This window comes from Alligator sinensis, unplaced genomic scaffold, assembly GCF_000455745.1.
Source record: "Alligator sinensis unplaced genomic scaffold, ASM45574v1 scaffold863_1, whole genome shotgun sequence".
Lineage (NCBI taxonomy): Eukaryota > Metazoa > Chordata > Crocodylia > Alligatoridae > Alligator > Alligator sinensis.
Window position 1 is genome coordinate 65,861 of NW_005843063.1, and position 23,599 is coordinate 89,459.

At 45.2% G+C, this 23,599-nt stretch overlaps 1 protein-coding gene across 3 annotated transcripts in view; it reads right to left on the reverse strand.

The window, feature by feature from the left end:
* Positions 1-16,576, reverse strand: part of LOC102385079 (ovotransferrin-like) — a 25,648-nt gene extending 9,072 nt beyond the window's left edge. For 2 of the 3 annotated variants that reach the window (XR_003092087.1, XM_014526501.2), the window contains exons 1-12: positions 16,429-16,576; positions 11,302-11,474; positions 10,685-10,787; positions 8,644-8,832; positions 7,811-7,943; positions 7,405-7,460; positions 6,508-6,680; positions 6,193-6,364; positions 3,961-4,086; positions 3,729-3,757; positions 1,371-1,464; positions 553-591 (exon numbers count right to left, since the gene is read on the reverse strand). Coding sequence is in view for 2 of the 3 variants with exons in the window: in XM_014526501.2 (XP_014381987.1) it covers positions 553-591; positions 1,371-1,464; positions 3,729-3,757; positions 3,961-4,086; positions 6,193-6,364; positions 6,508-6,680; positions 7,405-7,460; positions 7,811-7,943; positions 8,644-8,832; positions 10,685-10,787; positions 11,302-11,474; positions 16,429-16,471 (1,330 nt within the window). In the remaining variant the exon portion in view is untranslated. Of the gene's footprint in view, positions 1-552; positions 592-1,370; positions 1,465-3,728; positions 3,758-3,957; positions 4,087-6,192; positions 6,365-6,507; positions 6,681-7,404; positions 7,461-7,810; positions 7,944-8,643; positions 8,833-10,684; positions 10,788-11,301; positions 11,475-16,428 lie in introns of all 3 variants that reach the window. The other variant, XM_025193533.1, reaches the window with a different exon arrangement.
* Positions 16,577-23,599: the final 7,023 nt, after the last annotated feature.

The window sequence follows — 23,599 nt, forward strand, 5'->3', positions numbered from 1 at the left end:
GGGGGGGTGGTACATAATACACCAGAGACTGTGATTTGCATAAACATTCTTGTAACCACAGGAATCACTGGTCTAGAGCAGATTGTGCTCTGGGTCCAAGGTTATTTCAGAGGGAGACAAAAAATTAAGAGTGTGGCTTAATCCATTCTGTCAGTTGAACAAGTCATTTCAAAGGCTAAGTCTTTTCCTAACTCCATTTATTTATATCTTTTGGGTAATTTAACTTATTGCTTCCAGTGCAAACTGCCTTCTCTTTTTTTCTATGCCTGCTGCATTTTATCTGAGATGGAGTTTCCAAATGACTGGTTAAATTAGAACCGCATGGAGTTCATTCCAGTTCTCCATAATCAAAATAGCTGAGAAGAGTGGAGCTGGTTAATTAGTCCATCTTCCAGTTCATTAAATATGTTGGACAAATGATTCCAGTAGTGATATTTCTATTCAAAACAGGCCATTTTTTCAAACCTTTGGCTTTCTGGCCCATGACCAAATTATTTATTTCAATTTCATCTAAGCCAACAGTCAGCTTCATCCTTTGTTAGCAGCAATTACCTTGCTTTTTCGCTGGATGATGGCATTTCTCTTTATTAACTGAAATGGAAAAAAAGGGGGATTTCAGAGAAAGCAAGAGTAGCTCAAAAGCAAAATTGCAGAAAATATTAAAACAGATTCCCTGGACAAAGATTCTATTCACAACAAGGGTTGTTCAAGAGTGTGCTGACAAGTTACTCTCCAAAACAGCCTTCAATCTAAAAGGTTTCAGGAGCAGGTGATCTAAAAGCTGCCACGTTCATACAGCAACGAGCTGCCCCTATCCTTTCCTCTGGCAGAAAAAAAGTGAGTTGAAGGACAGTGACACAATGCTTATGATGAATTCTTTGCATAATTAAAGATTACTAAATGACAGACAACACTAAGAGTCAGTGGCTCCTCTGAGGATTCCTTCACATCTGGTAGGACAGTAGGAACCCTTACACAATCTAGGCATAGCATAGGCTGAGTGTACCCAGGAAAGACGGGCAATGGAACAGGCTTGTGCCAGCCCTCATCACACAGCTTCCACAGTAAACTTAAATGCCTGGGAAGAAGCAGTGGGTTAAATGGAGGAGGGAGGCAAGTGTGGTCCAGTGTGAAAGGAGCTGCAGGAGCTTATGCACTGCTTCAGGCCCCACCTGCCTCTAGAATTTGGAGGCTGTTAAAGTGAAATAAACCCACTTTTACCCATTACTCTTTCCAATAACAAGGCTCTTGCGGCCAGAGTGGAGAAGCAGGGGCAATGACTTTCCACAATTCAGAATGAAATGGCTCCTTCTGTCACTGTAAATTCCTAATCAGGGATAAGCCTGATGGACAGTCTGTATGGCACTTACCATCATAATATTCCCCAAAAGCTGGTACCAAGCCACATGTGCCAGCTGTGTAGACATGTCCTCCATCCAGACTAATTGCATCTGCTTCACCTTTCTGCAATGAAAACAACTCTTCAAATATGAGGTAAAGTTACTTTCCCCCAGCCAGGGCTTTTGAAAAAAGTTGCCATAAAAGGGGTAGCTTGTTATCCAAAAGAAACGGTGACAGTTAAGACCAAGACACTAGAATTTTGTGTCTCCAAGATTTTTTTTCCTCATTAACTACAGTGACATTAATTTAATTGAAAGCTTAAATTGCATCTGGGTTAGTCTGGCCTTCAGGATAATCTCTGATACCTCTTTGCTACGTTTAGTACAGCAGAAACATCATGATACTGAGCCTGTCACCTGAACAACTAACAGACTACCCAGCCACTCTTTGGAACTGCCCCCCATGCATGAGGGTAGTACATTCTGCCTATTCTGAATTCATGAGAGAGGAAATGCCCCCAGGGAGATGTTACTGGTAAGCAGCTCTTGCTCTTACTGTGTGGGCATCGATGTACCCAAACCAGCTGAGGTACCATGAGTAATACAGCTACATTAGCAGCTAAGCTAAATATACCCTGCTTTGCAGCAGAGCTAATTAGTCCATGTAGCACCATGCTAAAATGGCTATGCTGCTTCCAGTTCATTTAGACATAGCTTGTCTAAATGAACTTCAATGTGCCACGCGGACATGCTTTGAGTTTGTCCCTCCAAAGGGTTATGCAAATAGTCTCTGCTATGTTGTAGCTTGTGAATCTCAGGACCATCTAAAAGCCTCATTTCCCATGATAACAACACTGTGCATTGCCAGCTGAATCATCAGGCTAGCCAGGGGCAAGGTTTTAAGTTGTTACTACCAAAAAGCCACATGCCAACAGGACCACAGGCAGTTTGGCAAATCCAGCATCTCAGCAAATTCTATATGGGGCAATATGCTCAACAGGTGTAAACTGGTGTAAGCCAGTGAAACTATGCTGATTTACACCAGCTGAGGATGCGATGCACTAAATGTAACCAGGGGAGGATCCAAAGGGGCTGCGCTGGTGCACTCATACCCCTCTTTGATTCCTATTCACCCTAAGTTTAAAACCAACTGCTTAGCAGTGGCAGCAACATTTCTAGTCGGGCAGTACTGGAGAGTCAATTGACTTAACAGCTCGTTATAATCTACCTGATCTCTTCTAAACTCTTCTTTCCACAGGTGTTAACAGCCCGCTCCTTTTTAATGGTCTTGATGTTCTGCCAATCAAGTTATCCTTTGTTCTGCAGTTCTGTGGTCTGCTAGCTTCTCCTGGTAATGAAGCTCCTATTTCACAGCCCTGTAGATTGTTTCTAACTCATTGCAATGAAGTGATATTTGTTTTTGTTTCCATCTTAAACTTAATAATACAGCCCTAGGCCTCTACAGTATTAGTAAAGCTTTTCATTTCTTTTTAACTGGAGAAAAAGTGTTGTTTTTATATGTGATGATGCACCTCACCATCTGCACCCCCCTTTTCAAAACTCTAGATCTGCCCATGAATGTAGCATGTCATGTGCTTATTTGGACACCAACAACTCATTTCTTCTTCTGTACAGCTCTTCACAGAGTAGACACACAAGTTTGTCACTCAGAGATAGACCTGACAAGTCATGGTTTTCCCGACTTGTAATTAAAAAAACATTATGAGTATTGCCTCTAAGAATTTTTTAAAATTCTTATCCTGAATCAGAACAAAAAGTCACAACTCCAAAAACTGTTAAGCAAAAATCTGAAAGAGTCCAAACGCAACCTAAACATCAGATCAATGACTTTGAAGTGTTTCATTCTAACTTGCGCTATTTTTGTTTAATATTGCTATAATTAGATTAAATTTTCTACATGAAAACCATTTCAAACCAAAACATTGGAAGTTTAATATCAGAGACTATCACAGCAAAATAGCTAAGCAATTTCTAAACTTTTTCTAAAAATATGTTTTGTCAAGAAGACCATCTCTATTCTAGTGAATTGACATTTCCACAACACCCTTTCCTTTGCTTTCCTCCACTGCAAATACTTTTTTTTAACCCCAATTTTCCAGCCAGTTCTCCTCAATGATAGAAAGCAAATATATGCTTTTATCCCACAGTAGGCAGCACAGTAGGCAGAAGCTAATCCAGAGTAGCTTAGCTGTCAGTGAAGGAGGTGTTAAGTTACTATTGGACAACTTTCAACAGCAATAGGGCAAGAGTACGAATACAGACAAATCACCATGGAGCACTTCCTTCTCCAACATGATAAAGTACTCAGATGGCCCCATAAACCTCAGTTGGTAGGTGAGTGGAGAGACCAGGAGGAAACACCCTTACCCAGATCTTGACAATGCAGTCGTCTAGTTCATCTGCTTTTTCACATCTCACACTACCTTCGCTCTTTGCACTCCATGCATCACATTTGACCGTCTCATATCTTCCTATTGCACACCACTGTATCTTTCCCTTTCTGGTCTCAGGAATGAAGTACTCTAGAGAAGTAAGAGAAAGAATAAGTCAAGAGGTTAGTTAAACCAGAAAGTCGCAAATGGGGTGACTTCGTCTAGTTTATCTGCTGTTTCACAGCTCACATTGCCTTTGCTCTTTGCACTCCATGTATCACATTTGGTCTTCTCCTGGTGCCCTATTGCACACCACTTTATCTTTCCCTGTCTGGTCTCAGGAACGCAGCTCTCTAGAGAAGTAAGAGAAAGAATAAGTCAAGAGGTTAGTTAAACCAGAAAGTCGCAAATGGGGTGACTTCAGGGAAGCGGGGGGCTGCTGTCACGAAAATTACTGTCCACACATTTCCCCCGGCTGCTCAGTTCGATGCTTTTTTTTGGTCCAATTTTGGACAGCTGTTCGGTTCGATGCTTTTTTTTGGTCCAATTTTGGACTAGTGGGCTTGAGACAGACATGCAAAGAGCCTGAGCTTGAATTGATTCAATCTTTGCAGGTTAGTCTAACCTGGTGAGGCTGAAACAATTTGAAACCAGAAAGACATTCTCTCTAGACTGAGGAAATACTGTCTGCAGCAAACTGACAGGTGAGCAAGCCAGCCCGAGGCTGATAACAGTCTTTATTGCCAGATTAGCAAAACAATGGCCTCTCTCCATTACTTCAAACTTCTTAAACAGCTTACCAGCTGACCTGTGATTAGCTCCAAAAACCCTAAGCAATCACTGTTCTGTCTGCTTATGCCAATGGAATTGGAGAGACACACACACAGACACCTCCCGGCATTAGCTAGCATACCACATGCCTAGGGTCCATGGGGCTGCCATGCTGTGAGAGATGGGAGGGAGGGAGAGGGGACTTCCTGCCTGAGCAGCAGGGGGCAGGGGTAGGGCAAGGAGAAGCCAGATAGACCCTGCTGTGTCTGCAGTCTCTGCCAGAGCCTTACACAGCATTTGCTACCATACCACATCCTGGCTATAGTCTGTGCTGTGGGAGAGAGGAGAAAGGGATCCCTGCTTAAGCAGGGGAGGGATGAGGGGACAGGGGTCACAGGGAAGCCAGCAGACACAGCTGTGCCTGCAAGTCTCTGCCCGAGCTGCAGCCAGGGAGAAGAGGGGAGGGGCCAACCCTGCTGTGGAGCAGAGAGCCCCTCCCAGCCCAGGGAGCAGGCTGGGATGCTGGGGGAGTCTGATTTAAACTTAAACCAGCAAAGTGTCTGGGACAGACATTGCATAAACCAGTTTGACCCAAATCAGGTAAGTCTGATACCACATTCAACCAGGTTGATCTCAAACTGGTTTCAGCCATTTTCAAACTGGTTTATGTGCACTGAACATCTGTTTTGTTACAGGTTTCAACCAGTTTCTGATTGCTTAATCTGGTTTATGTCTAATGTCTCCCCTAGCCATGGAGTACAGGAAGAGCAAGAAAGGAAGATCAATTACCAGGGCCTGGTTCTTATGTTGGTCAAAAGAAGATTTAGACACAGATTTCCAGAGACCTCCTGTGTAACACTAGCCATAGAATCTTACCCAGCAGTCCTTTTACTGAGGACAGTAACTTGTGTTTGACTAAGCATTTCCCGGAGAAGCATCTAGACTTGATCTGAAGCTTCAAGAGACGGGGAAGCCACTGCTGCCCTAGCTCCACTTCAATTCCCCCCCGCCCCTCCCACACACACACGCACACACCCCCTAAACACTCCGTAAGATCTAGGCCTCCAACTCCTGCCCTGCCATACACTGACCTGCATCCAACTGCCGAGTCTGCTCCCAGGACCCTGTCTAGTTGCTGGCCGGCCACGTGTGTGTGCATGGCCCAAAAGCAGCAAGGGAAGAAGAGCTGCTTTCCCCCTCAACACCAGCGGCAATTAATGCACATTAAAAAAATTAACACAAAACCAAATGAACACATTAATCGCACATGTTAACTGCGATTCATTGACAGCCCTAATTTTAATAAAGATCTGCTCTTTATCATGGACAATAGCATGTTTCTACCCTCATGGAAAAGGGGAAAGCGGACAGAGAAGGAAACGTGCCTTAATAAGAAAAAACCACCCTAGGATTGTTTCTGATATAATACAGCTCATGCAGAGCTAACAGTTACTGTGTGGAGTGTAGTACAATGTGCTAGGGGATGATGTGAGACTCCAAATTACTGCTCATTACTGCTGGGAATAGAGCCTGAGAGCTTGTGAATGGGAGTCCAACACCTAGATGAGGAGAATTTAAACTCCATTCCTTCAAATGCAGTGCCAGAGGCAGTGCTGCATTCAATTCATAATGCACAACATAAATCCAGTTCAGAATTACATTGAATCTGGAACTCAATCACTGCTTACCTTCCTTGAGTTTCTGAATAGCAGCATAATAATTCCGGCCCAGATAGAGCTGGAAATCCATCAGAGTAGGGACAGGCGTCAGTCCTGAAGCAGAGTCCCCAAAGAGCAGGTCCTTCCCGTGCTCAGACTTGAAGAGTTTGAAGTCACCATCTCTGCCCTTGCCATATTTTTCCTGTCTCAGGGGAGAAAAAAAAGAAGTCAGACTGGGGAAACTGGAGAGAGAAAGCAAGAGGGAAGAAAGCAGAGAGCAAGAGAGAGACTGTTAAGAGAGCAATTGGAAATGATGGAAAATGATACAAGAGAAGGGAACGGTACCTGGGCTTTGTTGAGGAAGTTCCTGATCTCATCAGCCTTGCCATCCACACTTCGAGCCACTACTGCATGAGCAGGGACTTTGGACCAGAAGCACTTCTTGTATTCATCCACAGGCTTCCGGGTGCCATCCAGACACAGCAGCTCATATTCATCTTTTGCACTTGGCTCATTTTCTGGAAGGAACGCAAGTCTGTTGGTTATAGCAACACAACAGTGCACAGGGGCCTTTGAAATCCCTATTTCAAGAAGTTCCCTTAATATATTTGTCCTTAAATGAGGCAGAGAAGATTGACAGCTTCTTCATGCTTTAATCAAAAGACTCTCTCACAGTGGCATTCAACTAATGGATCCCTGTCATAATGGTAGCAGAGTCCCCTCGCAGATTTAACCTTTCCCAGAACCTGGGTCTCTCACGTTTAGTGAGGCAGTCTCCTGACTGTTATGTGCATTGACGATGCTGTGATTGCCATTGCCTTGTGATGCTGATTATGACACAAGATTCTGGTGTCTTAGTAAAATTGCAGAATTATGGCAACTTACACTAAGTGCATCAGTCGCCAGAGTTTGCTTGTTCTTGTGACTGTAATCATGATATGGGCATTTACGGATCACGCCAAGAAAGTACCCTACAAACTGATCTGATACCAGTAGCTGTGTCTGTGAACAAGAAAAAGCCCTCAGAATAGGAGGTAAATACTATACTAATTATGCTCGTTATTTTGTAGTCAGCAACGTGGAAAAACGTGTACATTACTTCCCTACCATCCCAAAGGGAAGGTAAGCTTGGGATAAGCATGGAAAGAAATTAAAGCAGGCGTAATAAGACAGGATTCAGGGGTGGAGTGGCTGAGAGTCCTAATGTGAAAGCAGAGAAGCAGAATTATGTCACATCCCCACCTGAAACAGTGGTGTGTTTTACAAAAGCTACATCTCCAGCTCCATCTTTCAGACACCTAGGGGTAAGAGAAAACAGATGAACAATTAGAGCACTAAAATTAGCACTAGTCTAATGCTTATGCTTTGCACTGCCCTGTGCAATATACAGCTCAAGTCATGATCTCTCACTAAGTGTCTCTTGGGACCAGAGGAAACAGAGGTGGTATGTTCAACCCCAGAGCAGATTTACTTTGGTCATTGCTCAAGAGAAATCCAACAAGATGGATACATTATATTAAAACTTCAGTCACATTAGGCAGCCCAGTTATAACACAGGTATCCCTCAAGTTAGTTAATGCATGAGAGTGCAGGGAACGGATACTGATCCTTTAAATAAGGGTCAGGATAAAAATAAACTTTCACTCACTGAAAGGCTCCAGAATAGCCAGAATAAGGACCAGAACGAGAACATGGATCAGGACCAATGCACAGGCGACACAACTTGTCTGTTTCTGTGGTGGCACCAGGGACACAGCTGGCTGAGAAGAATCCAGCCACATCTATGGAAGAAGACATGCAAAAGTTATTAATTAACTCAACCTTTGCCGACTACCCTCCCCCAGGTCCTCATAATTGTAGAGACTGGGGTTCAGTGAGGTTGAAGGAGAAAACCCGAGTGTGAGGACATGTGTCGAAGGGAAGGTTGTCTGTAATGAGGCACATTTAAAAGGAGTAGTTTGGCAAAGGGGACACTGGAAACCTGGTGCCCCTCATGGAACAAAGTTAGGGTTGCAGTGTGTGACCCATGATGTAGGGAGGAAGGGCAGGCAGGAGAACATTGGATGGCCAGACTTGCCATTTCCTCCAGTTTGTTTCAGGAGGGAATGCTATGCAGTGTTGCTATGTAACATCAGCATCAACCTTAACTGACGTGGGATAGATATTTTGGAGTAAATTAGTATAGATTCTGACGGGTTCCTCAGCAAAAAGATGTTGCTGTCATGGAAATGTCCATGTTGATGGAGGAATTGAAAAGAGAGAGAGAGAAACGATGAAGTGTATATGGTTCACTTAGTTTCCTAATCAAAGCCAGTTCTTCCCACCCTCAAGAAAATGTTATCACTATTCACCCAGCTCTTTAAGAGAGAGAGAGAGAAATGATGAAGTGTACATGGATCACTTAGTTTCCTAATCAAAGCCAGTTCTTCCCACCCTCAAGAAAATGTTATCACTATTCACCCAGCTCTTTTCCCAGCTTACCTTTCTCTATAGGGTCACTTCCAGGTCCACGATCTATGATACCCTTGTCCACAAGTGTCCCAATGGGAATGACCCAGCCAGCAGCCCTTTTCAAGCCAGTGTGGCAGGATTTCTTTCCTCGAAGTTCATTTATTGTAAAGCCACTTCCTTTCTTCACCACAGCCACAGCATAATAGTTGGTGGTCGATTCTGCAAAACGGGAAGGAAGAAAAGGAGGAAGGTAAAAAGTCATTAAAACAAAGGCACAAATGAACTGGAATTTCATTCCCCACAACTGCTTTTTTCCACATCTCTCAAAGTTCTGGGCACAGAGAGCAAAGCATCACCTTTTCAACTTCATAATACTCTATCAAGACACAGTTTCATCAGGACTGGTTTGCCATGTCTGTCTCAATCCAGTTTTACTCACTGCAATGGGTACCATATTAAATGATCTATTAATTATTATTACCAATATATGCACAATGTTTCTGCCTTTGCATTTATTTCACGCATGCATCTGCTGCTGCTAGTAGGTCCCACAGAGGTAGAAAATCCTTTTGATTTCAGCTGTCCCCTCAGTAAGGATGACTCTTCTGAATATGGCTTTGCAGGACTGGACTCTAAATTTGATCTATTAAAGTGATACAGTCCAGTATGTATTATGCATAGGTAAAGGAACTGAGTTCTAGAGATGAACAAACCCATACCTTTAAATATCCTGACTGTGATACCTTTTCATTCTCAGCCACAGCACTGAGAACGATCCCATAATATTGCCATCAGCTTGAACACTGAACACCGTATCCAAACATGACCACAAAAATACAGGCCTGTATTATGGTACAAAAGGGGAACTGGGAGCTTCAGTAAGGATAGAGCTGAAACTAGCTGATAAAGACAGGAGTAGGGAAGTATTATAGTGAGAAGCAGCATAACTTTAAATTGGCATCTGCGATGGTGCCGTGGCAGGGATGGTTATCTCTTTGCACAGGCTGCGGTAGCAGTGTCACAGGCCGCTGCTGCTTCCGCATCAGTTTCCCCAACAGTGGCTGGGGCAGCCGTGACAGGTCCTTGGGGGCTGCCCCCTCTTAATCAGCACACAGGCCTGGTCCCCTGATCACCCCTCCAGGTTGTGCCATTGACTGTATATCTCATTATCCTGTCCTTAGCCGTGCAGGATGGGGAAGGGTAATGCAGGCAGTGGGTACAAGCTGAACAGGGCTGGTTCAGAAGAGAATGGGGTCAGGTCACAGACTCTCTGGAGGCCCAGCAGCTCATATAGCAGCAGCTTTAATTTTATCTTTCTGTTGGTTTATTTTCTCTTCATTTTGCTTGTTGATCCCCTGCCCCAGTTCAGCCTGCTCTTGCTACTGTGTTTTGTAAATGACAGGTAACCACAGAGAATGAGGCTCACCAAGTTTTTCATACACCGTGTCACATGGACCTTTCCCTGCCATTGCAGCCCTGTAGTGCTGACCACAGTTCCACAGAGGTGATAGCAGTGAAATCATCACCTCTGTTCTCCTGTTTTTTGCAAAGACAGTATTTTTTTGTGTTACCAGTGTGTTTGGTGGTACAACACTAGTAATAAGAAAGGGAGTACTGTGTCTTGCCATCTCAGTGACACACACCTATCTGCCTACCTCAATGATAAAGTGGGGTGAGGGGAGAATTTAGCCTTCCTCTTACAGCCAGCTCTATCCCTTTGACATGAACCAAGTTCTGAGAGATCACCCAGTGTGAGGTAGTCAGGAAAAGCAGCTCTACCAAGCAAGTTCCCCTCCTGCGGCCTAATGCACCATAGCTTATGGTTTTACTGTGCCTTTTGTAAATGGGGACAGCTCCATTGACGTCACCGGTTGATGATCAGTGTCCTAGGGAGCTCAGATACTGCAGCAGAATGTAACAGAGCTCACCTGTCCCTCTACATGGTGAACTGCACAGGATTTGTCCTCAGTCGCATGGCCTTAACCAACACCCTACTGACCAGCACTATGGTCATGTTGCCACCATTTTGCCATCACTTCACAATCTCAGGGCATGCTCTGTGAAAACATACCTTCACCCACTCCATGAACCTCAGCCACAATCAGCTTATCTTGCTCAATGCCTGCCTCAAAAATGTGGCCACCATCAAGACTAATAGCATCTGCTTCTTTGGCCTAAAACACAAAAGACTTAAATTAATAAGGAACAAGAAGAAAAATCCTCTGCCATTCAGTGAGAGCAGGAACATGTCTCCATGGGGCCAGAAAACACGGCGCATGGATTACCAGAGCTCCTCCTCTTGGCTAGATGGGGGAGTGCTCTTCAAGTAGGGAGGGGAGATCATCAGTTATTTGAAGATGACAGCGAAGGCTTCAGACCAGACTTAGGTTAATGGGACCCAGTGGGGAAAGCTGTGCAGTGTCCAGGTCTAGTACAGTGGGGCCAACCAGTCTGGCAGCAGTGCCACAACATAAGCCACACACCATCCCCGAATGCCACTCTGATCCCCTTCCTCTGCCTGATCTGTTGCTCTGCTTTCTGCTCCCTGCCCCATTCTCCTCGCGCCCTTCTGCTTTCTGCCCCCTCCCCTATCTCCCACGTGGCACACACAGAGACTGCCTGTGCCACTGGCAGAAGGCATGCCAGGGGCTGACCACCCCTGGTCTAGTCACATTCCCAGTTACTTACAGCAATGGCCTTTATGCACTCAGAGTGAGATCCTTTCTGTACACAGTTACATGGTGGGCTAGTAGTGTCGGAGGCCATGGCCTTCCTCATTTTGAGACATTTCTCTTGTTCTGGGTTAGATATTGTGCACCACTTGATGTCCTTCTGAGCTTGGGGGGCAGCAAGACATAGAGCTGTAGAGAGAGCAAAACAGGAGTCAAAGGCTGACAGATACAAGTGCCTCACAGAAAGAAACAGCATTTCTCCTTACAGATGCCCCAACTATGGCTGTCACTGCCTACCTGCTCCCACCATCAGGGCTTCACCAGCTGACAGGATTCATGCACCGGTTTCATACATATCTATTTTAATCAACACAAGGGCTAACTTCAAACCTTGTGTAACCACACTGAGCATAGCTGAGTTATACCACAGATGGATTTGGCCCAGAGGATAAAGGAAGGTGTATTTTGTGTTTCAACTCTCTCCTATACCAGCTGACCCAGATTCAGATCAGCAGGAGATTCCTACTAAACCTCCTCACCCCGCACTAATGAAATGAGATCCCAGAGGTCTATGTTATAGAGGGGCCAGTCTTTCCTCTCTCAAGGAAGATGAGGACGCAGGAACACGATCTACCTTCTGTTACCCAATTGCCACCTTTGACTAACTGACCTCAGGGGAGTGACTCCAGGTTTATGGACTAAGTGCAGGCAGAGGTAAGCTCCAGATCTTGGATAAACACATATTTCAGGCTCCTCCCCTACGTCAGACTGCTCCCCAGAGCAGCACTTGTTTCCCTGCAGGGGAACTGCTCTCCCATTTCTCCTTGGCACTGCAGGGAGGGTGCTCCTGGCATGGAGAGCAAAATGAGGACCTATAAGAGCAGAGCCCCTTGGTCCTTGGCAGGGAAGGTCTTTCCTCACTAGCATGCACACCTTATGAGACACGCCGAAGAGGAGCTCCTACTTTACAGATATTAAGGGTGTCCAGCTGGGGATCTTCAGCTGCATGACCTTTCTCTGGCATGCTGGGTGGGAACTACTCTCCTGCAGATATCCTGAAAGGCCCAAGAAATGACCTTCCTTCCTGCCCATGCTGTGCAGTGTAGATGACCATGAGGGAAGCTGGGACCCTGCAGAGCTTAGGAGATGCATGGGGGGAGAGCACTGCTACCCTCAACCACTGCTGCTGTGCACAAGTTTACCTGTCCTGAGCTCATGCTCACATCAGGATTCATGGAAATCTTCATGGAAATGGAAAGACAAAGGTCAGGATTCAAGTTGTCTCATCAAGGGCCTCATTGCAGACATTGACCTGACTGACTTCAGGGCAATTCAAAATGACACTGTTACATGCCTGGGATCCCCATGCAGTCAGTGGAGACGAGATGTGGAGAGTGCCTTCGCTTAGCCTATTCTACAGCCTGGTGATTACAGAGGGCTCTGGGGAAGGAGACGTACATCCATATCTTTTCAGGCTAAGGAGGGCCTGGAATGGAGGTCTCCTATTTCCTAGGTGAGTGGTCTAATCACTAGGCAATTGGGTGCTGTTCTGGAGCTGAGTTCAGGGCTGGTAATAAGAGCTAGATGCATTTTTTCCACCTACTTTCCCAGTGACTTTGGCAGAGTTTAAGGGACTACAACAACACTTCCAGTTGCAACAGCTTCTACAAGAGTTAGCTTCACTGCCTAAATCACTTCCAAGCACTTGCAGCAGCCCTAGTGTTGATGCCTAAGAAACTTTGCTGTCCAGAATAAAGACACCTTATGAACTCAAGTAGTTAACTGAGGTATGTCGCTGATAACTTGGGGCCCATTTGAATTACTTTTTGACTCGCTAAGTTCCATATAAGCCCCTCATTTAAGCAATGAAGGAAACATTCTGGGTCTGATCCATCGTGTTATAAGAGTTACAAACACATCATGTGTGAAAAAGCTCAGCAGCTCACAACCAACACATTTAGCAAAAGAAAGATACGGTTAAAAGGGTGTTTCCATCATTCCTCAGCAAGCGCGCCCTCACCCCAAAGCACACCACTCCTTCAAGAAATATTAGACGAACAGATTTTTCGACCCGTCTCATATTGAGCATAGTTTGGCTAAGAAAGAGCCGTCTTTGCAGCCACCTGACACTAGGCTGCTTGGAAACTCCCTACCTAGCCCCTTTTTCTCTTGCCCACATTTCTTCCTCCAGCTCAGGTAAGAAGTAACACAGAGCTACTATGCCAGCTTTATACCACCCAAAGTGTCTTCTTGTCTAGGGGACATTCCCTGGTGTCCTTTCAACTCAGCCTCACTGGAACAAAACCAAACAGCTGGAGTGGGCAGAATCCGGTTCATGTTTGCAGAAACTTGGGCACTGGAGAAGGTAGAAATTTGCAGTGCAGGTACACGGCCTGTCTCTCGCTGCCACATGATACCTACCCATTCACTTACACTCCAGCCAGCCCACACCACCCTCTCACCCAGACCTTTGCCACATACGTCACCGTTAAAACACAATTGATCTGGTAAAATATATTGCAGATGTGGAATTTTGTACCATTTTGAAAGGAAGACATAATAAAGATATGCCCATATATTGAAAGTTTAAGCTTTTGGTAAAGATTGAGATGTTAGACCTGAAGAAATCCTTTGCGCATGCTGTGGTATTGTGATATTGTAGCACAGTGCAATATAATGGAATGTGCTGGACACTGGGTATTGTAGATTTGGAAAATGTTTGTCAAAGGTGAAGAGGTCACATTATCTGAAGTGCTAATTCGTAACACCACATACCATATATAATGTGCTGATATATATTATACACCCACACACCTTGGACCAAAACTTTCAGAATATAAATACAAATATATTATATGTGTGACACCATTGATAGCACATAACAAATATAAATTGACATACATATCTATTAATGTAAATCAATATTTATTTGATATTTAATATTTATATAAAATATATTTGCATTTATTATTCGCTATTGTCATTGTTTAGGATAGCAAGATGCTGAATAGTGGTGTTGGTATGATGCAATACAGCTCACTTCGTCAGACGCATCTGATGCCCTCTAGCTACACACCTGATGCCTGAATTAGTTGGTCTATAAGGTGAAATTGCCTGGAAGAAGAAAAATGTAATCGTAATCCCTACCTGTAATTTAAGGCATGAAGTAGCAGGGCAAAAGGAGAGAGGAGAGTCCAAAGGGTAACAGAGATAAGATTACGCAGACACACAGGTTATCAGTTTGTGCAGAGCTTGCTTCTGCCTAGACACTGCAACACGCTTTGTATTACAAATTGAGACTGACCTCCATTTCTCATGATTCTGGCCACCTACCACAACCACATACCCTTTGAAGTTTGTCATACCCATGCACCCTTATGACTCTATGTTAAACCAACATGTGAGGTCACTACAGCTACTCCGTAACCTCTCCCACAACCTAAAAAATATTGTAGAATAGTTTGTTTTTTTCTTTTCTATCGTTTTCATCCTTTTACAGTTCCCTTTTCCCCTTCCTTCCTCTCAGGTGCTCTCTGGGAATTTGCTGCATACCCCAAGGTGAAGATACACAGTTCAAGAAGCACTGCTGTAAAGTCAAGACTTTGTGTGCTCTGTCTGCTAAGAAACAGTTGGCAGCCTCAAGACAGACAGACGTGACAGCTGTATCAGTATCAAAGGATACCAGTACAAGCTGTTGCAGTGGACCTGTGAGGTCTGCATGCTCCTATCAGAATACACGTGCATCAAAACTTTTACAACTTAGCCCCATCTCGTTCACAGTTGAAGTTACAGTGATTTCGCTCATTCTTTGGTAGGGAAGTATGCAGCCCTAACAGGTACATTGTAAAAGCTGATGCACTCAGGCAAGCAACAGCTCTCCTGTTCTTTTAAAGCAGTCAAAAGTTAGGCCTGTCCATAGTATAAGATACTTACAGGGTCCCCATCACTGCAGTATCAAAGCTGTTTATAGCCTTTGATACAAATTCTCCTTTAATATATTAGTACTATTGCCTCTTTTTTACAGGTGCAAATCTGAGGGACAGCGAAACTGAGGCTCATGTCTGCAAAGGTATTTAGGTACCCAGTGCAGATTAGGTACCAGTGAAATGACGGGAAGTTAGGCACCTAAATGCTATTTGTGGATCTGAGCCAAAATGACTTGAATCATCACAAATATGAATGGTGTGGCTATTTACAGTGTTGTTCCCAAGAAGGTCACAAGAGGATTCTGTCCTACTGTTATTTTCAAAAAAGAGAGCACAGAGCTCCTACAGCTGCCCCGGGAGTGGTGCAATGCCATGTGCCTGCCGTCACTGGGCTGCACAAGTGGCAGGACACACATGGCGTTGCACCATTACCAGGGCAGATGCAGCAGCACGCAAAGCCCAGAGCACAGCAGCAGCCGCCTCCGCCCCATGCACAAATTAGGGGGGCACATGCACCCCGGGCCTCTGCCAGGGTGTGTGCAGCAATGGGAGCCCCACACCCAGCCCAGCTGGGGCCACATTTACCCCAGCCCCTATTCCTGTCTGTGCCTCCCTCCCTCACCACGGGGACCTCAATCTGCCCCCCCTGCCAGGCCTTTCTCCTCCTGCATAGACTTACCTGCTAAGGTGGGGGGGGAGGGAAGCACAAGTGCACATGCTCAGGCTCCCCCCCCCCCCCCCCACAAAAAATAAAAAAAAATACATGAGCTGAAACTTTGAGACAGAAAGGGTACACTTGTTTTAAAAGTTTGAAAACCCCTGCTTTACAGGAAAGCTGCCCTGTTGCTTCTGAGAGCCCCAACACATCTCCGGCTGCAGTGACAGCCCACTACAGGGACCTCTTTATCCTCTTCCTGCAGTGGAGAGAGCACATTGTTGTGACCAAAGCTAGTGGCACAGTTGTTTCTTCTCTACTGATACTGCAGGGAACAGCTTGGAAAGAGCAGACTCCCAAAGGCGGTCCTTTTTCCACTGCTTCAGTGCCTGGTTTTTCCTTTGCTTTGTGTACTGCACAGTCTCTAAATGACTACTGCTTGAATGTACTCTGCCTCGTAGCTCCACTGATTCTGCTACAGAACGGCCTGGCTGGTCCTAGGTATTGCGTGGGGCTCCTGAATCCTAGTTAACAGCCCCATCCCAACATTGCAACCACTTACCCAGTACCCCAAAGGACAGCGCAGCACAGAGGGCGAGCTTCATCCTTCCCTCTTGGGGTTGGCAATTGGGGAGTGCTGGGGCCTTGCTCACAAACTGCCCCTCTGAGTCTGTGACAGCTCTCAAGCTACTCTCTTGGTCTTTTATAAAGGAACAGGTCCGGCTGTGTTTGCAGAAGCAATGACCTAAGACTGTTTGTCATTCTTTGTTTCCCAATAGCTCCCAAATCCCAGCCCTCCCTCCCCTGATCAGCCCATTTACCGGAAGAATTTCACTTTGGCATGGAGTTGTATAGCAGGCCTGTGTGGGAGCAGGGCAAGGTGTTGCTGGTTCCACCAAGGGGCTTAACATGGAAAATTCCCACTTTGTGAAATGCAAATTCCATCTGGGGCTGAAACACAGTGGGAGGGGCTGTTTGCTTTGTTGCAGCCACCCCCTGCCTCGTAAAGGCTAATCTCAGAAAGCCCCAATGGATCTGAAGCTAAATCTAGATGATTTTCCATTAACTATTTCCTTTCTTACCCATCACTCTCACCTTTCAGCAATTCAGTGAAGCTATTCCTATTACGGAAGCCTTTATCCATCCCGTGCCCCTGGCCAAAGCAATGGGACACTGGTATGTGAACCACAGAGCATATGGTAACATTGCTATAATGAAGGCAGTGGAGTCGGTGATGGTGACCTTTCAGGTAGATGGCAGCTTTCCTCCAGGAGCAGGGATTGCCAAGTGATCTACCATCTACCAGAAGAAACTATGGGCTGCAGATGCACCCTTGAGCCCATCCCCACCTGTTCTAGCTACTTTTCTTTCCTAGTCAGTGCCACATATTTTGGGGGCAGGGCAGACTTTGGGCTCCCAGGCAGAAGAGTGGTTGTCACATCTTGTGTCTTCATATGGGTTTTTGTTAAACACCTTGGATTCTACAGATGGAAACAGAGTGAGTCCAGCAGCAAGGTGACCATAGCATATATCCAAATGCACTCTTCTATCACTCTAGTGCAGCTGCTTCCAAATTGAAGTGTTGGGGCCAGCAATACCCAAGAACACTGCCCTCATCACCTCCCTCTAACTGCTGTTGCTTCTTCCCTCTCACATCACCTAAAACACCTGTGATCACTCATGGTTTATCTTGCGCGCTAATGCCATTGAATCTACACCTTACTGTCCTGCATGGGTCGCTTCTCCAAATGATCAAGCAAGTTGCTATGAAAACACTCTTCCCAGCCTTCTGCTCCAGCTCTGCCTCTCAACACCCATCCTCAGCCTGGGTCTTTCCCTACATAGCCCCTACACCAGTAAAGCACTTAAGTTCATGACTGACCTTAAGGATCTGCTTAAATCCCACTGAAGCCATCTTGCCCTTCTCCAAGAATAATTCCATCACACTTGCACTGCACAAGGCACTCTGCAGGAATGGTCCCGTCTAGAAGTAGAAACCATTTCCATAGGCTGAAAACATTCCATTCCAAGAGATTTGGGAATCCTGCTTAAATTGGGAAAGTTTTGTCCAATTCTTCCAGCTTCCATGCATAGAGGGACATCCCTTCCTGGTGCCTGAGACAGTCAAGTTCTCCACTGAACACCAATACCCACTTCTTCTGTGAAGGTGTCAAATATTAACACACTTCAGGTTCATTCAAATTCCACCTAGTATAAAAGACAAGGAATAAAAAGGATACAAGTGAAAGCATTCTGAGGGCCTGTCTGTACCACATCAGCAGTGGGTCCTAGGGAGGATGTAGGGGAATTTGTCCCAACCACACAAGTCTACTGACAGCGAAACCAAAGCCAGAATCTGCCTATGAGGCTGCTCCAGACTTGTCCCCAGTGCTCACTCTTGAGCCCTTGGTCTCCAGTCAACCCACGAGCAGGCATTGGGCATGAATCCAAAGCAACTTCATGGGCAAACTTTCAGCTCTGGAGTACAGTGTCATACTGTGGTGGGCAGAGCACACTCAGTCCTATCTTCCCCAAGATCCATCACTGATGCAGCAAGTCTACTAGTGCTTTCCCACCATGTCTTTGTCTGACCCCTAGATAGTTCTATATATGGTAGTTCTCAAGATAGTTACTGCAAGTTTCAGTTGTGCACTATGCAGTGCCCAGCACTCTGTTGCAGGGAAAGACAAACATGAGCACAAGACCTAAACATCACTGATGCTTCAGTGTAGAGCTTCACTGATGCTTTGGGCTGAGCCTCTATACATGGTTGACTATTACCCTAAGGAAAGGAATATGGTTAATGGTTATCAATTCATGGGACTCCCTTCCCCCACTTCCCAAAAGAAAGTGTTTCATTCATTCCAAGGGTCTGAAGTAACTAAGACCTAACACAATTCTTTCCAGTGCCCCAGTACCCATGTTCTAAGGATGTGGACCCACACATCTGGAGCCCTTTCAAATGGAGAACATTTTAAAACATCAGCAGCTGACTGACATGTTCTGATTATTATAGGTGAACAACCCAAGAATTTAAACGTAGCAAAACCCCCTCCAACTTCAATACTCCTTCATCCAGGTTTAAAGTTGGATTAGTTCTCGGGTTGTTCACCCACAATAGTTAGAACATACCACCTACTTCCCTTTCAGGCTGTCCCCCTCCGAATAGACATGTGTTTAGTTTCTAAGAGATAGGCACTCTACTTCTGTTCAAGCTTGGAGATCCCTGTATCTTGCTTCATCACAGAATTTTAAAACTCTCCTACTGCAGTCCGAAATCCAGCATGATGTCTATGTGTGTTCTGGAGGGATTCACTTCTTTCCCACTATGCTCCATCAGCCTACAATGGTCACGTCCTTCAGTTATCTTTTAAAGTACTGTTTTTGCTACAGGCATCCAAACAAATCAAGTTTCACAGAGTCATAAACTAAAGATGCCATTTGTTCAAATAAAGGGTAGAAATATGTGGGGGTTTTACATTCCAAATGTTGAATGTCTTTAGTTGTAATGATAACCATGACAGATAAGAGGTCTACCACTTATTGGATGAATAAGAGGGACATGGTGAAAAGCAACTGGTTGGAAACAAGTTAGGCCAAGGCAAATGTAAAAAATATCCCTTGATCTATCCAAAGAAGGGACAATCTGTTATTCAACAGGCAACCACTGTGTTCTAATGCAATCCTTTGAAACCCTTCGTTCAAAGCATGTCAGTTCAAAGACACTTTTTTTTTTTGGTAATGCTTGAGAACAACCAGAGATCTTCCCTGGGTTCTCCTCAGCTCTGAAAGTAGCAGTAATAGTATCTAGATTAGGGGCCAGCAACATTTTTGGGTGCTGAAAACACCCACAACTTCAGCTTATAAGATGTTGGTGTGCCAGGGGTGGATGACAGGGGGAGCTATGAGGGGCCCAATCCTTGTTGTTGCCATGTAGCCCTGGCCCCTTCCCCACCATCCACCCAGAGGCACGTGTACCAAGCAAAATGCCTTCGAGTGCCACACTCTGGCACCCGTGCCAGGGGTTGCCTACCCCTGATCTAGATCTATACACCAAGCCAGTTTGTGAAAGCTGCAAATATTCTTTACAACATTATCCAATTTCTTTTAATCTTTCCCTCTTATGCATTGTTTCCTATATCACTGTCTTACTGATGGGCCTTGAAATTATGTGGCATTATGACTTGCAGCCATATACAGGCATCAGCCTATTGGCAGCACACATGATAGCAGTGTTGTTACTCCCTAACAGAGGGTGCAAAAGATACGGATTCCTACAAATAAAAAATATCCTTCTCTATCACCCCCTGTTCTTGATGGCAGTCTAGCTGACCTGAAAGACAAAACGGGTCAACCATATTAAGATTCAGGTAAACAGTCCCTACTGATGTGAAACACTATTTCAAGGTGGGTCTCATTTCTGGTCTTGTTTAAAGAAGTCATCTAAAGCTGTAAATAAAATTCATTTATCTTCAGAATTTAATCCTCCCACCCAGTGAAAAGTCCCACAGGAGGGGAAGGTGCCCAATCAGCCACCCCTAGCTACTCTGTTATAAGATCACAGGAAAGTAGGGCTGGAAAGGACCTCAGAAGGTCATCAAGTCCAGCCCCCTGCTCAAAGCAGAATCATCCCTGACTAACCCATCCTAGATGTATCCGTCTAACCTGCTCTTGGAGGTTTCCGAGCCTGGAGAATCCACGGCTTCTCTAGGTTCTCATCCAATTCTGGGTCCCAAGCCATGCAAAGCCCTCATTGGGATGCATCTTAACTATAGGAAATACCAGCCTTCACAATTGTTCCTACTGAACAACCCCATTCTTGGCAATTTTTTCACTGAACCCAAGGCAAAACTTGCAGATGCCAGGGATAAAGTATACTCTCCAGCGTTCACCTGTGCAATGGCTTCCCTCTGAAAGTCAGGGTGAGTATGTGTCTTGCCTTTTTCTAAGCTTAGCATAACGCTGAGAGCTTTGCAAAGGCCTTCCTCAACATAAGTAAACACACAAAGGGTCCTAGCATCTTCTCAATACCCTACAGAACATTTCCCCTGGTACAACCCTGCAAAACATGATCGTGACGAGGGAGAAGAACTGATCCATCCTCAGACTGATAGGAGGGATCTGGTATGGCAACAGACACTTTAGAACTGAAGGTGGGAGGAGAAGGAGACAGATTAGATTAGATTAGATTAGATTAGATTAGATTAGATTGAATGGACAGAGGTAGCTAGGGGGAGGGGCAGAGAGAAAGAGAGAGAGACTGCAGGGAAAGGGTTAGGGAAAACCAGGTCTTGTCAACAAGCTTTAAAAAAATACCTGTTATAAAAGGGGTGGCTCTTCTCAACATGCATCAGCAGACTGAACATTTCTCAGCTCTTCTCCTCTGAGGCACTGTATATTCTTTTGCAAATTCTTTTTCATGCCCTACAACAGGGGTGGCCAACCTGTATGTAGTATGTGCTCCACCAGTGGCATGGACAGCCTGTGTGTGTGGCACATGGCAGATTATGGAGGGACCAGGGAACACAGCAACACAGGGCAGGGAGCACAAAGCTGAGAAACAGATCAGGCAGGGAGAAGAAAACAGAGCAATAAATCAGGCAGGGAACATAGAGCACAGAGCAGAAAGTAGAGAAGCAGGGGAAGAGGATCTGAATGGCACTTGGATAGGGTGTAAATTGCTCCCTGCCCCGTGTTTCTGTGTGGGGTGAGTAGTGCTGGATTCTTGATTTATTCCGCAAAAGTGTTTCTGCTGCTCCCGCTTTTCCATCTTCTGTTGCTCTCATGAGGTTTCAGAGTATTGTGATCCCTCCAGCAGACTCTTCCTCCATTTGGGGGGGTCCTGTATGATACTTTCCCAAGAGTTGACATTGATGTTGCTTTTTTTTTTTTTTAAGTTGACCTTGAGGATGTCCCTGAAGTGCTTTCTCCGTCTTCCTCTTGAGCATAGACCTAGGATGAGATGAGAGAACAGAACTTCCTTCAGGAGTCTGGAGATGACATGGCCAATCCTGATGATTGCCTCAATGCTCATGGTGTTTGCTTGCAGGAGGACACTAACATTGGTTTATCTATCTTCCCACTGGATGCAGAGGATATCCTGTAGGCAGCACTGATGGTACTTCTCCAACATCTTTATGTCTCCCGTACATTGCCCATGTCACAGCTCTGTACAGCAAGGTGGGGATCATGACTGCTTGATAAACCATGAGTTTGGTTTTGGATCTGATGTTGCAATCTTCAAACACCCATTTCTTCAGGCGTCCAAAAGCTGCATTTGCACATTTGAGGCAATGTTGTATTTCTTCACTGATGTCAGCCTTCTGGGAGAACTGGCTTCCAAGGTATGGAAAATACTCATTGTTCTCCAGAAGCTCACCATGGATCTGGATTACTGGAGATGGGGACTGTTCATTAGGAACTTCTTGGTGGAGGACCTTCATCTTCTGAATGTTAAGCATCAGTCCCATTTTCCTGTATGCCTCAGTAAAGACGTTGACAATTGCCTGAAGGTCTGCTTCTGAGTGAACGTACACTACAGCACCATCAGCATACTAGAGCTCAATGATTGAGGTTTGGGTGGTCTTGGTTTTGGCACAGAGTCAGATGAGGTTAAACAGCTTACCATCCATTCAGTAGTTTAGCTCTACTCTAGCTGGAAGCTTGTGGGTGATCAAATGTAGCATCATGGCAAGTAATATTGTGAAGAGTGTTGGAGCAATGATGCAGCCTTGCTTAATTCTTGTCTTAACCTCAAAGGGATCTGTGATGGATCTATTACTGGGAACCACTGCTCACATACCGTCATGGAGCAGACCATTTGTCAATGGTGACAAATTTCAGTGGGCATCCGTACTTCAGAAGGATCCTCCACAACACTTCTCAGCTGACAGTCCAAAGCTTTTGTGAGGTCAAAGAAGGCCATGTAGAGAGGCTTATATTGTTCTCAGCATTTCTCCTGCAGCTGATGAGCTGTAAAGATCATGTCAGTTGTGCCTCTTCATGCCCTAAACCCACACTGAGATTCCAGAAGGAGCTCTTCAGCAAGTGGAAGTAGATGGCTCAGGAAGTTTCTTGCCATGATCTTTGTGGTGAACAGCGAGGTGATCCCTCTGTAGTTTCCACAGTCAGATGTGTCTCTTTTCTCGAAGATTGTCACAATCCTGGTGTCCCTGAGGTCATCTGGGATTTCCTCCTCATTCCAGATCCTTAAGATGAGGGCACTAAGCTGTGATGTTAGTTTCTCTCCCCACTGCTTGAAGATTTCCACAGAGATTCCATCAGCTCCAGATGTCTTGTTGTTTGTCATCTGCTTGATGCCTTTCCTCACCTCATCTGAGATCATCTCTGACTGGGTGCTGCAGGATGGAGTTGAGAACACTCTCATCAACAGCAGAATCTCAACTGAGACGGTCTTCAAAATGTTCTTTCCAATGGGCATTGGTGGTTCCTCTTTCCTTGATCAGGTCTCCTCCATCCTTAGGTCTCAAGGGAGTTGGTCTCTGAGTGCTCAGACCATAGATGGCTTTGGTGGCACTGAAAAAAAACATGCATCATGAAGGTCAGTGAGATATTGAATCTCCTTAGCCTTACTGTTTGTTCTTCATATTGTGGATCCTCCTTTGGACCTCTGCATGGCTTGTTGGAGATTCAATTTCTTTTGCTTGGAGTTGGTTTTGTTTTGCCAAGCACAAAAGGCCCCGTGCTTGCAATCAATCAACTCTTGGATCTTT